The following is a 16,262-nucleotide window of genomic DNA, read 5'->3' as shown; positions in this document are numbered from 1 at the left end:
TTGCCTTTGTTTTGCTTCTTCTTTACATGAAATAGCCAACTTTCCATAACACATCTGATAATTAAACCTGACACCTGCAGCCTCATAAAATCTATAAACCTTTGTGCCTTTAGATGTTTTGCCCTCAAATCCCATCAGCCTCACCAGACAATGCTAATGATAAGGAACTATTGGTGTTAACATCTAGGACACAAGGGATCCTGTGGACCCTAACATAAAAGATACATGTGTGGGCTTTTTCCCTTGGCAAATGTAATTTGTGAAATAGTATTCCAACTAGTCTTTGATTGAAATCACTCTTATGAATCATTTTATCCTAAATTAGCATATAAAAATAATAAGAAATTCACTCTTCTGCATTGGCTTCAAAGATGAGGTTGATTAAAAAAAAAAGATTTTGATGTGGTTTTCAGATGGGTTTTGCCCCTAAACCATATAGAAAGTCACCAAACCATGCAACAACACACAAAAACGACCCCAACTCATACAAAAATCCTAATTTTTCATTGCAGTGCTTCTCAAAATGGTGACATTAAGTAAGAAAACATAACTTCTGGCCATTATTTTGAGAGCAACTGAAAGAAACAGAGGTATTCTAGTGTGCTGGGGGTTACAGTTCACAGAGGGTTTTGGGTGATGAATTATTCTTTGGCTCTCATGCAGTTGCTTACCCTAATCTAGATGCACAATGGCTTTCTTGGTGTGTAGATGCTTGTCGTATACACACAATATGCCAGAGATAAGACAACTCAGTCTATTACCATTTCACATCCATGCATTGAACTGACACATCAGAATTTTCTTTTGAATGATGAGATCTTAACTCTTGAACACTTCTCCAGGTAAGGATATGAATCAGGTCGTTGCAGAAGGTTGTAGCATTTGCAGTTGTACTTGTCTTTAAAAAAAATTGCCATTCCTGACTCCAACAAACCAATTTTTAAGTCTGTCTAATGGCAAGGTGTAGCTAAACAAAAAAAACCCTGTTCCACACCCATTTTATCTCATTTAATATTTTTAGAGTTATACGTTATCAATGAAATGATACTTTTGCACTACAACAGCATAAATATAATAATGTTTTTTTAAAAAAAAAATCAGGGAGGATAAAACCTTTCTTTCATACTGCAGGATCGCCTCAGAATGCACTGCCCATTTTAAAAGAACTTTTAGAAGAGTCGTGTAGAGCCAAAAAAAACACTACATATGACCCCCCCCCCAATTGCTACACTGTCACAGAGCAAGCAAATGAGGAGATGCCAACATCCAGTAGAACCAAATAAAATGTAAGAATCTATTGCAAGAATTCACATTTCTTGGAATAGTCCTCAATTGGATCATGTTTTGCTTTTAGAAAACTACAAGCTTTTGGGAATCAACATTACGTCATTTGCCAATCACCTAGATACCTGTACAGCATTTTCTTAACACAGAAGCTTAAAAATAATTTCAATGTACAGATGTATTTTTTTTCTTCCCCAATGCTTACCAATATCATCAATGTGTGATGATGTTCATGCCTGCAATATGTTCACAAGAATATTTTATGTATCCCCCACCTGGATTGTTTCAAATTACATCCTTGTTAAGATATGGTTAAATAGTGTCTGCTCCATTCTTCTACCCAGTTCATGTTTCACTTGGAACTAAATAAACAAGTGCCACAGGATAGCGAAGAAAAGTAGAGAGAAATAGCCGGTAGAGAGAACGTTTCTTGAGCCCAGGCCTTTGGCATTGCAGTTGCTTGAATAGCAGCAGTGAACGCTCACGCCTTGTGCACGGGAACCTTCCCTCCGTGCCCGTTCACAGAACGATCTGTAGGAACAGGACTTCATAATGCCACCTAGAATAGATTCAGAGGCAAATCCAAAAGACATTATGCCATCCATGCTTATCTACTTCTTTATCTCATTAACTTGAAGTGGAACATCTAGGCTCACTTCCTCAACCTGCTTACTCCTAGGCATAGAGATGGACTTTAACTGGGCTTCATGAAGGTCCTTTTCTCTTCTTCTGCCTTTTCGTTATGGGAAATCAAGCGCTAAGTCAGTCCTAGATGTATTCCCACACCTGATATATATTTTCTCTTTATCTAAATTGCAGCCTAAGAAAAGTAGACCTTACATCTCACAACATATTTACTACTTGACCACTGAAACTAGAAAATCAATCAGAGAAGAAATTGTCCTGTCTATGTAACATCTGAGAAACGTTATTAAAAATAGGATAATAACTTTATTTTTGTACCCCATCTCCATCTCCCCAAAGGGACTTGGGGCAGCTTACATGGGGACGAACCCAATCAACATAGTCAAAAAATAAACTATGAACATATGAAATACATACATAGTACAGTAGAGTCTCATTTATCCAACATAAACGGGCCGGCAGAATGTTGGATAAGCAAATATGTTGGATAATAAGGAGAGATTAAGGAAAAGCCTATTAAACATCAAATTAGGTTATGATTTTATAAATTAAGCACCAAAACATCATGTTATACAACAAATTTGACAGAAAAAGTAGTTCAATACACAGTAATGCTACGTAGTAATGACTGTATTTACAAATTTAGCACCAAAATATCACAGTGTATTGAAAACATTGACTACTAAAAGGCCGACTGCATTGGATAATCCAGAACGTTGGATAAGCGAGACTCTACTGTACATAGTAAGTACATAAACAATAGCATAAAAAATAGAAAAACAGTAACATTATAGTAGAAATAAATCAACCATCAAACAAACCAATAAAGTTGAAATAACTGTTAGTGGGTGGGCAGGCTATTAAAGATAGGATGGCTTGGAGGTTTCTCATTCATAGGGTCACCATAAGCTGAAGTTAACTTGAAGGCAGTTAATGAAAACAACAACTAGAAAAACCGCCTCAATTTCTAACTGGAGTTTTGAGGAATATTTATTCACATTTCTTTGACAACACAACAGTTTATATTCCCCTCTCAAATAAAGAATAGAAGGTATCACTCACACCCAGGATACAAGTGGTTTCCAAAATGTGGGGAATAATTAATTTTTTTAGTACAGTAGAGTCTCACTTATCCAACATAAATGGGCCAGCAGAATGTTGGATAAACAAAAATGTTGGATAATAAGGAGGGATTAAGAAAATGCATATTAAACATCAAATTATGTTATGATTTTACAAATTAAGCACCAAAACATCACATTTTACAACTAACTGACAGAAAAAGCAGTTCAGTGTATGGTAACGTTATGTAGTAATTACTGTATTTACAAATTTAGTACCAAAACATCGCAATGTATTGAAAACATTAACCACATAAACATTGACTACTAAAAGGCAGACTACGTTGGATAATACAGAATGTTGGATAAGTGGAGGTTGGATAAGCAAAACTCTACTGTACTTATTAACTACTGAAAGCTCAGTGGTTAATGTAACTGTCTTTGTAACAGTAGACAGCAAAGTGAATGATCAGGAGTGTTATAGATAAAATACTATTCATTCCATCTAGAATTTTTGACCTAAGTTTTTATTTTTATAAACCTGGTAACAAAAACCTAGCATCCCTAAAGACCATAAAGGAATCAAATCCTGTCTGATCTTATAAACTAACCAGAGTCAGCCCTGCTTTAGACTGGAATGGGAGACACCAATAAATATCAGGTGTTGTAGGCTACATTTCGGAGGAAGAAAAAGGCAAATCACCTCTGAGTATTCCTTTACCTAAGAAAACCCTATGAAATTCATGATGTCAACATAAATCAGTAGATGGAAGCACATACCCATGCAAGGTGATGTAGGCAATTTTCAGAGGAAGGAAATGATTAATGCCTTCTGAGTATTCCTTGCCTAAGAAACTCCTATAAAATTCATGAGGTCACAATAAATTGACAAACAACTTAAAAGGGTCTGTATGTGTGTGTGTGTATGTAGGTATGTATGCATGTGTGTGTGTGTGTGTATGTATACATACATATACATGTATACACACTCACATATCCAAAGACTTCTCAAAGCCGCCTTCATTTTAAAGTGGCCAACCTGATACCTTGGATTACTACTGTTATATAACCACTTACTTGACTGTCCTTTGATGATTGCACAGGCATCAGAATATCCTGGGCAATGCTCAGTTCCTTGTCTGTTACATTCTTCATCGCTCATGCCTACACACGTATAGCATTGCAGTGCTTCACCTGTTATCATTTAAAAAAACAAATGAAGGACTTACTTCCAGAGAATGAAAATTATCTCAGATCCTATGTTAACAAGGAGGACAATTTTAATTACACTGCAAACTTTGCCAAAGAATCGTTTTAAAAAATCCAATAAGTTCATTGTGTTTTAGTCATATGAATACCAATGCAGAAAGGTATCCCAAGCCTACAAATACTGTGTTTTTCCCATTTCCATTTTGTATTTAAGAGCATTAATCTGTTTGAAATTGTATTTCATCTTTGTCTGCCAACGAAAGAGAGACCTTGCAGGAAACTCAAGAAATGCCATTTTCCTTAACTTAGAATAATGTCAGTTGGAAGAAATAGAAATATTACTTCCTAATCATTTAAATGCTTGAATCTCCACCAGATATACTGAATAGTAGTTTATGAGTGCTTAGGCTATAGGCCATTCATATGCAAAAGTGAAATATAAAGATATGACATAAAATAATTTGCATATAGATGTTGCATATTAAAAAATCAATATGATTAACATACAGTTCAACACATTTAAGTGTAAACAACAATAACATCTAGATTAGTTAAAATTAGATTAGCTAACAGCATCCCCAAAACAATCAACTGGGATATCAGCAATAGATTTTGCCTGAATTTCCATTACTGCCAGGGCAAAAAGAGAAACATTGAAAGTTATTGTCGAATCAGTATTACACAAGAGACAGAAAATCTTTTCTGAAACATGATTGGGCTATAGATAAGGCAGAAGAAATCCCAAAAATTTGGTTCTTGGCTGAGAATATAATGAACAGGAGAGCAAATAAGGTGGCAAATCATCAAGATATGATGAACTTCCTTGCCCATTATTGTGGTGGAGATGAATTCTGGAAATAAAATGCAGATTTTCAGCAAAGCGCACAGGTTTTTGGGGCCGGTAAGCCTGCAGTTGATCAACAGGCATGCCATTTTCAATGCTAATATGCACTTAAAAGATAATTCAAGAAGCTCTTATGAATCTTGGGGATGTACTAAAAGACATCAGTATAATATACATTAAAGAACTGAACACTAAATTAAACAACTGACCACCAACATTTGTATCTTAAGCGACCCAAAACTAGTGATGGTGGTTCCCCTCCTAGGCAGTTGTTTGTTGTTAATGAAACCAATAGAATTATGAGCAACAAAGATTAAATATTATATATGCTAACCGTGCAACAACGAGAAAGAATGGAGAAAAATTACTTACTTTGTATGAAAAGCAAGCTGAGCAGGACCAAGCTGGTGAAAGGCTTCATCATGCAGAGCCAAGAAATGTATCATTAGACAAAGCAACCGTTTGTCATTAAACCTCTAATGCTTATTCAGCATAGCTAATCCTCTATAGGGGATGATGCAAAGGATCAAGAGGTGTGTAGAATGCTACTTATCTAGCTTTTTATGGCTACCCTTCCCGTCAGATGTACCTCCCTGTATTTACAACACTCTCAGAAAACACATTAAATGGTCATTTAAAAGAAAATGACTCAAGCACATTAAATAAATATATGACTTAACAGAAACAACTTGATGCCAATTGGCATCTGATACCATGTGACATAGATGTCAAGCACTTCAGATTAAACATGGTCCTTAATCCTTCAAGGGGCTAAATGTTCAGCCTCATTTCAGGAGGATATTTCTGAATGTATAACATCAGAGATTTTAGTGTTCATTTCTTTTGAAAACGAGGCTAAAAAAGTAACTCCATGCTTATAAACATGTTTACTCCAAACATTATCATTCAACATGCCCTTTATTGCTTTTTGAAAACCCTCTGCCCCATGGACGTTCCACAGTCTGAGAAATACCCAGCACAAGCTTTGAATAATTTAATTAATTTTGAAGTGCTACTAATTGATAATAAAAATGCCTAATTTAAAAAGGAAAACTGCTCCATATGCATCCCAATGGAAGCATCGGAAGAAATCAAGTGCTCTTTCCATGACGATCAGCCTTATATAATGGCTGGGACGGCACAGTTCATGAGGGTCCTTGTAAGCTGTCTGCGGATTGGCGCATCCAATGTAAAAGTAAACAGATCAGGAATAATGGAACGCCTTGATCAGAGATGAGGATTATATCACTTTTTAGATGCTGTTGAACTGCAACTCCGATTTTACTATTTTGGTAATTGTTTTACATGAAATTTTAAATCTCTGATTGACTTTCTTGCTGTTTGTTGTCTACCTCTATGTCCTACTATGACCCTCAAGTGAATCTATCATGGAGTTTTCATAGTAAAAATTGTTTAGAGGGGGTTTTGTTCTGTGGCTGAGAGAGTGTGACTAGGCCAAGAATATCCATGGCTGAGCGAGATTCAAATCCGAGTTTCCAAAATTGTAGTCCAACATTCAAATTACTACACCATGCTGGCTGTCACGACTGACGGATTATCATCCACTTAAAGCTAAGCATGTGTCACTACTATCACTAGAAGCAGAAGAGACTAAACTGAGACTGTTATGTTTGGCTGTCAAGTGAGTTGACATGACATGTTGAAAAAGATACCACTTGGTCCAATGAAAGGCAATAGGAGGTAAACACATTACAAGTGGATAGACTAAATCAAGGAAGTCATGGCTTTGAGTTTGCAAGACCTAGGTAGGGCAGCTGATGACTGGGGATTTAGGAAGTTTTGTATTTATAGGGTCTCTGTAAGCCAAAGTAACCTGGCAGCAAATCAAAACATCAACAATGCATCATTAAAGCCTTCTGATTTGGAAATCAGTCATCAGTCATAGGTATAAACCCCAAAAAGAATCTAAAAATACAAGCAGCTGTATTGAGCTATAAAAACAAAATACATCTAGCTGTTTTCCTCTCCAGTGGAAATAGGTTGCTTGTATACTGTTGCTAAGGTGCCCTAAGGGCAGCTGGTGAATTTTTTTACCATGGAGATGGTGAATCCACTCTGTATTTTACCAAGGCTTTTCTGCAGCTGCTCTGAATTTAAAGAGAGCTCTGCTACTGCCAAACCTCTGAAGGGATAACGGCCAAGAAAAAGGAGATGCAAGCAAACAATGGAATGAAACCAAGCCATATTCTTTCCACAGTGGAACCAGAAAGCATTGGAAAATGCAAGAATCTCAACTTTTCAAATTTTCATTTTATTTTACAAATCAGTAAATGCAGATCAAATTTACACTCCTTAAGGCAAGAGTCCCCATGCAAGTAATACACATTTATATTAAATCCAAAAAAAGACATCCAACATGGGAACTCATGTACAAAGGGAAGGCTAGGGCGGGCAACTGTGATTTTATTAAAGAAATGGACAAATCTCCCTGATACAGGAACTTTTTGAGATCAACTTGCTATGGATTATACTAAGAAAAAAATTGCAAACAATAGCAAGAAATTCTGATAGTCTTCTTAGTACTGCATACAATCAAATCAACATTATTTAGAAAGGAAAAATACAGTAGTGCATACAAAAAAGTGAAAATAGAATCCTGTTCACATCGAAGTGTGGACATCAGTGTGCCAGTGGTCATATTGCACTCAAAGTTGAACTCCAGGATTTTGGTTAAAAGTTAGCTTTTCCCCATTTTGGCAATCAGTTCATCACAAATCTTTGTCAGTTCTTCTATTTCTTTATTCTGGAAAAGAAGACACCATATAGAGTAAACACTTGTTAGTATAAAATGTATTTAATTTTGAACAGCTGCCATCACTTTCACATGCTTGAATCTTTTGTTAGAGATCACAGACAGTTCAGAGGGAAAATGACAAGATGGGCGTGAGCTAAGAAACTCAGAACACAGCTCAAAATTTTATAAGGTTCTATACTTGCCAAAAGAGAACTCAACAGTTTTTTTTAAAAAACAATGAACTTAGCTAAACCTTGTCTCTAAGAAAATGAGATCTATGCCAATCAGTTGTTTGAATAAACAAACTTACGTGCATTGAGTTGGATCCTGACATACATTATGGTTGCTTACCTGTAACCATGTTTCTTCGAGTGGCCATCCGCGAAATTCGCACATATGTTAGTTGCTGCACAGGTGCATCAATTAACATATATGCGTATTTCACAGAGACCATGAAGGAGAAAGTGCATCTACTCTATAGAATTAATGCAGTTTGACACCACCTTAATTGTTGTGACTGCGCCTTCGGGGACTATGGATGATGGTGGTGGGATCAGGAGAGGAAGGAAAAACCCTCGCGAGGAGGGCTCATTGGAGGAGTTGCACAGGAAAAGGATTAGAGAGCTTAATGGGGAATCTTCTGAGGAAGATTCAGATGGGGAGTTTGGGGAAGAAATGGATGCTGGTGAACAGGTGGTGGCTGAGGAAGTGGGCACTGAATGGGCACGGCCACCTTGGGTATCTTCAGGAGCAGATCCCACTTGGGCTGCTTGGAGAAGGGAGGATAGATCTTTAAGTGTGCATGGGGTTGAGTGTGGGCAGGATGATTGGAACTCTGACGAGCAATTAGGCACGCCTGATCCACGAGCCCTAGCTGTGTGGAGTTCTGACTCTGAGTAAGATCCGGGACACCTGCTGTTTGGGTGTGGGTGTTTGGACACCCAAGAGGAAGGGGAATAAATTGGGAATGTTTGGTCATTTCACTTTGTGTGTGGCAAGGTGTTGCTGAAGCGCCATTGGGATTTCTGTTCGTTCAAGAAGACTGGACTGGGACTTTGCTTCTGATCTGCTGTTACCTTTGTTGCCTTGGCTCTTTGTGCCATTTCGTGGACCTGGTTTTGATGACTGCACCCTTTTGGACCCTGGACTGGAACTCGACCTTGCTTCTGCCTTCACCCTTTGATTGATGTCTACCCACGGCTCTTGACTACTGGTCTGCCCTCCTGACCCTGTTGCTGTCTCCTGTCCTGACCCTGGATCAACCTGACAACGCCTCTTCACCTTTTCCTAGGAGCTCCTGGCATTATCTGCATCTTTGAAGCAGTTTGCTGCGGTTCCAGTTTATTTGTCCTCAGACCAGTTTGGTGATTCTTTTGAGAACTGTCCCTTTAAATCCCCAGAGCCGGCTGTTTGCAACAGAAAGGGCTTGGACCCACAGTGCCTTTTGCACTGGCTCTAAGTTTGTTTTCCCTGGCTTTGTTTTCCTGTTTGGAGTTCCGGGTTTAGCTACTAATTGTAGCTCTTGGAAGGTTTTTGGAAGGTTCCAAGTCCTTGTTTGTTTGGTCTATTTTTCTAAGCCAACTCAATTTGTTTTAGAAGCTGAATTGAAGCACCTTTTTAGTTTTATCTAAATACTTTGCGTGGATAATCTGGTTGGCTTGTTAAAACATACTTTTGATATATATTTTTGTTTGGACTGCTTTTAAACTGATAGTTAAGTGTTTAAAGCCATCTTCTGTGTTTATGTTTACTTTTTGGCCTATCTCCTGAATAAACTCTGTTTTGTTCGTTAATTGGCGTCTGACTCTTGACATTAATTGCCATGGCTCAGTGTTATGGAATCATGAGCTTTACAGTTGGGTGAAACACTTTGGCAGATAAGGCCGAATATCCTGTAATCCTATCTTTCCCATGATTCCATAGTATTGAACTATGGCAGTTAAAGTGGTGTCAAACTGATTTAATTCTACAAAGTAGATGTGCAGCCTAACTATCCTGGCCACAGTGTGGAGCACCCCTAAAAGAACGCTCTTGCTAACAATGTCCACTTGACACTCATAATAGGCATAGGGTAAGTAGTACGAATTCAAGAAATGGATCCTGAGACGAAACAGGCAACTATTTGTACTAATGTCAAAAGGTAGAACTCACCATAATTGTTGCTTTGCCTGTTCACTATTCTCTGGTCCTACGATTGGGAGCTTCAAAGAGTTTACACGGTACCATCATTCCATAATTCACAATATCATAATATCTTGGTGTTACCGGAATATTAATACATTCTATTCTTGACTGCTGGATCATGAACTAAGATGTGTATTTACTCCACAAATAGTTCTCCAATCAAGGAATGAATCTGAATTCTAACATTCCAGATTAGCAAGTAACCATTGTGTTTAATCAAGGACTCAAAGATACCTCCCTACAAGCAGCTTCAAGGTACAATTCACAAGTCACCTTTTGTTCCAGTGTTCTTTCCAACGCATCCACTTTCAGCTGTTCTTTACGGAGGCTGGCTTGGTAAGCTGCTTGTTCTTGCTGAGCCTTGCCACGGACTTGTGCAATTTCAGCATTGGCTCTGTGGAAATACAAATCACCAGAGTGAGCGCCAAGGACAGATTGTCTTGATTTGGTGTCTAGTAATAGCATTAAAATACTTGGATGAGGGGTAGGAGGGAAATTTGCCTGCTTGGAGCATACTCTTAGGAAAGCTGGATTTGAGAGCTATCAGCTGCTAGGAATTATTTCACTTATATTTTTGTGTGCATATGTGTATTTTATTTTTCTGGAACAAACATGCAAGCAATCATTATTGTATCTGAAATGCATGATAAACTAGGGAATTTTAGGATATAATGGCACAAGCACATGGCTTAAGTACCAAACTGATTGATACTGGATGTGGAAGTGTGCTTTCGCAGAACTGCCAGGTATTGACTGAGGTTCTGTTATTGGCATTAAGTAGGACTTCAAATGTGTGGTGACTTACTCATCATAGTGAAACAGTTTTCTGCTGACAACAGCAGAAGCAGAGTGACACATCTGGCAACATTGTGCTTTGTATTTGCAATGGCAATAGCACATTGAGCAATGGCACCAAATCACTGACACGTGTTGTGCTATGTCGATATTCTGCATGAGAGTTATGCAGTGTTTGTAACTTAACTCTTTACAGGAGTATTTATATAATGCTGAAGGGATGCTGAATTGCAGCCATCATTAAAAAAAGCTCCATCCTATTTCTAGATTTTTTTTTTCGTGTCAGGAGCAACCGGAGTTGCTTCTGGAGTGAGAGAATTGGCCATCTGCAAGGACGTTGCCCAGGGGACGCCCGGATGTTTTGATGTTTTATCATCCTTGTGGGAAGCTTCTCTCATATCCCCGCATGGAGCTGGAGCTGATAGGGGGAGCTCATCCGTACTCTCCCCGGGTGGGATTCGAACCTGGCAGCTTTCAGGTCAGCAACCCAACCTTCAAGTTACGAGGCTTTTATCCACTTGGCCACCGGGGGCTCCTTATTTCTAGATCAATCCTCCCAAGCATACAGAAACTGCTTGGTGATATGTCAGAAGGGAAGAATAAAGAAAAATGGAACAGGATTCCCAGAAATTCAGTGGTTATATAACTCTCTACTCTTTTCCTATGGACTAACGAAACCAATAATGCAAATTCAGAGAATATAGTCTAAGTATCTCTTATTCAAAATGCTTGGAACCAGTTTTTCCCCCAGATTTTGGAAGTATTACCCTATATGTACACAATAAGGTTACTTGGAGATGAATCCCATGTCTAAACATGATTTTCATTTATGTTTCATATATACCTTATAGACATAACCTGAAAGAGATTTTATACTATTTTTAAATAATTTTGTGCATGAAAAAGTTGGTGTCTATTGAACACCTATCTTAGCCATGTAGCTGAACAATTTTGGAGTATTGTGTGGAGTTCGGAAGGATAGATCAGAGATGCTCAACCTGCTCATGCATGAAGAATAAGGGTTCTAGCGTTAGCACAATTTCTTTTTCTTTGTGATCCACAGAACTCCCTGATGGGAATGTGTTATACAGAAGCCTGTGGTTGTTGTCTGAGAGCCCACACTTCCAGCAATTAAATACCTGTCCAGTTTTTCCTCTGCATGAATTTTGAGGGCTTGGTATCTCTGCTCCTCTTTCTTCACCCGTGATAAATATTCTTGTGCACATTTCTTTAGTACTTCTTCATTCTTAAATGGAAAAAAATAAGTAGAATTAACTAACAGAAGAGGAAGGGATGCATTTAAAGCACGCTGTTAAAATTTTTAGGATGTTTCTTTACATTTTTTAAACAATATTTGTATGCCACTTGACATTATGAGAACTCCAAACAGTTCATTTTATAAACAGACATTGCCTGGAAAGGAAAGAAATTAGGAAATCTAACTTATATTTAAAACACTATCGTTATTATTCTGTCTGGGTATTCCTGCTGTGTAACAGCTATCTTCTACAAAAATTATAGTTTCAGCGTTTACATCTGGGAAAATAGAACAAATACTAGTTTAAGGAAGTTATTTTGGATCATCCTTGTGATATAATTACTTAAGGCCCACCTCAAGCAGGAGATGACTAGAAGGCAGCTTACAAGCTGCTCAACTAATGAGCCATCTGACCCTGAAGCTCTGATACAAGATAGGTCTTAATGCATTACAGATCCAGTTCTGGTCTACTAGACCACTACTTCTTAAACTGTGGGTCCCAACCCAAATGGGTTCCTCTTAGATTAATATTGGTATCCTGAAACAATTGGCAACAGTAACCTAGTGGCTGTTTTAGACATTTACATGAATCTGCTGTGCAGTGTTTACAGTGGACTCTGCTGAAGATACTTCAGCTGTACTTCATAAAAAAGGAAATCAGCCTGTTTAGTAAGCCTTGCAAATTCTAATTTGTTATAGGTAAATGTTTTGTTTTCCTACTTTTTTATATACCTGCCGTCACTTAAAAATTCCTCAGGCTGAAAAGGGTTGTGAATGGAAAAGTTTAAAAAGCACTGTACTAGACCATGGAGGCTGCCATTACTGACACACTACAGTTATCTACTTTGACTAGAGGAAGGTAGCAGCTGCTGATATCCCTACTACAAAGTTATAGCACTATTACTACAGTTTAAATTACATAGGTTGTGTCCTATGGGATTTTGGAATTGGTAGTTTTGAGACGGGCAGATATAGATCTCAGCCAGAGAGCTTGAGTGCCTGGGCTCCCAGGATTCTATAGGATGGAACCATGACAACTAAAGTAGAGTAATAGCACTATAAATGTGTAATGTCAAAGAACCTTGGTCAACCTTGATGCCAGATAAAATCCTTCCAAAGGGATCATATTCAATTGCAATCCCAAGATCGTAAATAAGGCTGTAGTCAATTAGGTGCTTGAGGACTGAGGATCTAAGAAGCACTGAGAATCTAAGAAGATCTAAGCATTTTCCATAGAAAATTCTGTCAATCAGTCCCTATGCTGAATGAAAAATCATATAATAATAGAATCAGAATTGGAAGAGACCAATCCAATCCCTTCCTATAGAAGAAGTCTTAGTTGCAACTGATCCTAGGTTATGACAAGCATTTCTTCACTGGAACTCACCTTCCTAAATCCCTCAAGGACTTCTTTCATCTTTTCATATCTTCTAAAGAGATCTGCTAATGATTTTTCAACAGAATTCAGATCTGATAATGCTTGCTCTTTTTCAATAATCAGTTGCTGGACAGTATGATGGGACACAGATTTTTCTCTCTGTTCATCTTCTGTGGGAGACAATGATAGAAGAGGCTCTGGTAAGAACTACAAACCCTTTTTAATTGCTGTTTTCTAGTGTGACTTATATATGACATTAAGCATCAAGCATTAAGCATCAAGAAGAGATTGGATTCTCTTTCTGAACAAAGAATGCAAAGAAAAAGATTCAACAAGGAAATGAGTTACTTTTTGCCAATGATTTGTCCATTTCAAGAGATTTGCTTAATTGAGTGTAGTACAGTTCTTAATTCAGCATAATTGGGATATCTATGAAGGCAAAATGAGTCAGAAAAACTGGCAGATCACAACACAATAACAATCGTGTCAGAAAATCTTTGCTGGATCAGTCCAGCATCCAGTTTCCCTGCAGCGGCTAATGAGATACTTATGGGAAGCCTCACAGTAACACAAAAGACAACAATACCTCTCTTTTGTTGTTCCCCAATGACTTACATTTACAGATGCATTGCTTCTGATCTATATCGGGACTGGCAAAGTGTAACCACATGCAACCCCAGGATTACACTTTTATGTCCCTCAAGAATCCCTCAAAACTTTCTAATCTCCCAATTCTTCATTTTAAAAACAACACGGTGGTTTCCAGACACGTTCCGCCTCCAAACCACACAGAGAGTCCCCAAACATGTGAGAATACATGAAAAAATTCATGTTACTCTATAACTCCCACACAATTCCTAAAGAATTGTTTCCTTTGCAGTCCCTCTCATAATGATGGGAAGTGATGTAAGAGACAGCAGAGGAAAATGGAGGGATTTGGGCTTCTTTTGTGGGGGGGTTGAGCCCATGGACAGTTGAGGGGGAAACTGGATCATGGCCCTCATGCAGTGGCCAACCAAGGTCTCTATATAGCAAATTGATTTTTTTTTATTCTCCATGCAAAGCAATATATTTGGTCACCATAACCACATCTTGAAGTAGAAGATTCCACAGTTCAACTAGACTATGTGCAAATAAGTGTTTTTCTTTCTTTCTGATGACCTTCATTAGATGTTTAGTCACTATAGCGTTTCTCCTCCTACCCACCTTTCTCCAGACTATTTATAATTTTGTACACCTCTATTAATCCTCCTGCATTTCCTATCCATTTTTAAACTAGAAAAGTTGGAACCTTTCTGTTTTAAATTACCAAGTCTCTAAAGGTTACATAACATACTACAAAATTTGTTATTGGCAAGCATTTATGTGTCTAGCAAACCACAGCTCTCTGTTTGCCAGTGTCTCTGTAAGACAATCTATTGAAAATGCCAATAGTATAAATGCGGTATAAATTACACTTCAACTACAAATGTTTATCTTCCATTTTTATTTTTATAGCACCCAATTAATGAGTCAAAGTTAACTTCTGGTCAACACTGCATAGCATAAAACGTTTGTATCTCCTTGTTCAAAGAACTGGAAAAAAAATCTCTTGTTATAACACCATTCATTGATTTCATTGTGCAAAATAATTGCTAGAGAAGAGCAACAGGTAAAAGATGAAGAAAATATTGTCTGAATTTTCAATTTGAAGTAGTGGATTCAATCCTCACATGTGGTACAGAAAATACTCACCTATTCAACCACTTGCTTTTGGGAAAGGAAACTAATAGCAATAAATCAATCCCTGCTAACAAAGATCATGCTAATTGGTAAGAAAAGTGGTTGAAAACACAGGAGGAAGAGAGAAAGTACAGTAAAGTCTCGCTTATCCGACATAAAAGAGCCGGCAGAACGTTGGATAAGCAAAAATGTTGGATAATAGGGAGGGATCAAGGAAAAGCCTATTAAACATCAAATTATGTTTTTGCGCTGCCGAGCAGTGGGGTGGGTGCAGTCGTGCTCCTGGATGGGCAGCGCCGATTTGTGCATGCTTTTTTGGGGGGAGATTAAGGGTGTTGGTTAATACAGAGTGTCGGTGGAGCGAAGGTTAGATAAGCGAGACTCTACTGTATGTGATAATTTCTGCTCTGAAAACTTTACAGAAAGATTTTCCTTGCAGTATATTTCTTGGGCAGCAGCAGATATTAGCAGATTCCAAGTAGGTATTGCTGGGACAATCTATTCTAACCTATTTTATAATAGGATTCGCAAGACCAGCAATTCTGAAATGAGGCCTGGGAGGATTTGTAGAAGGGAAACATCTAAGTTAAACATGTTCTACTTTCAAGCCACATGGATAAAATTAGCAGTGAATGAGCAAACAACTGCTCTGAACACGTAAACCTTTTGGATTATTTCGCATACCACTCCATCCCAAGCAAATCTTCAAGATTCCCTTATAGCAGCAGCACCTGATATCTCATGAAATGCCACTCCTGTAGGGAGTTATTGCACCCCTGTGTCCAAACAGAACACTTTCATTCCACATTTTGAATTTCAGATTGTGTTCTGAGTTTGTGTGGATTTTCAGAACAGAAAGACGAATAACCAAGATTCATAAAGCTCAGACTTTTATCTGTCTCGTGTATCTATGTATGCATGTACAAGGCTCTAATGTTTCTGATATTTATTATTTGTACATATATGATTGTTGTGTGTTTTTAAGTCATGCAATGAAAACAACAACAACAATTTATGTTTGTATAAATAAATATCAGAAGCATTAGATCTTTTGTTAACATTTAAAGTTAACAAAAGTATGGATTTTTCCATTTCTATTACCCTATGTTCTCAGCCATCTTAGGATG

General features: G+C 37.8%; 1 protein-coding gene and 1 long non-coding RNA gene across 7 annotated transcripts in view; one reads left to right on the top strand and one right to left on the bottom strand.

Annotated features, from left to right (window-relative positions):
- Window positions 1-16,262, top strand: part of LOC134297714 (uncharacterized) — a 123,494-nt gene that overhangs the window by 104,845 nt on the left and 2,387 nt on the right. The gene's annotated exons all lie outside the window — the stretch shown is intronic.
- The window catches only part of tacc2 (transforming acidic coiled-coil containing protein 2), a 241,272-nt gene continuing 232,304 nt past the window's right edge, over window positions 7,295-16,262 (bottom strand). For all 5 annotated transcript variants that reach the window (XM_062976022.1, XM_016992233.2, XM_016992239.2 and 2 more), the window contains 4 exons: window positions 13,423-13,583; window positions 11,917-12,023; window positions 10,256-10,376; window positions 7,295-7,807 (listed from right to left, as the gene is read on the bottom strand). In XM_062976022.1, coding sequence (XP_062832092.1) covers window positions 7,742-7,807; window positions 10,256-10,376; window positions 11,917-12,023; window positions 13,423-13,583 — 455 coding nt within the window. In that variant the 3' untranslated portion in view covers window positions 7,295-7,741. The remainder of the gene's footprint in view (window positions 7,808-10,255; window positions 10,377-11,916; window positions 12,024-13,422; window positions 13,584-16,262) is intronic.

This window comes from Anolis carolinensis, chromosome 3 (genome assembly GCF_035594765.1).
Source record: "Anolis carolinensis isolate JA03-04 chromosome 3, rAnoCar3.1.pri, whole genome shotgun sequence".
Lineage (NCBI taxonomy): Eukaryota > Metazoa > Chordata > Lepidosauria > Squamata > Dactyloidae > Anolis > Anolis carolinensis.
The sequence above is the reverse complement of the archived record's forward strand: the minus strand, read 5'-3'. Positions and strand labels throughout refer to the sequence as shown.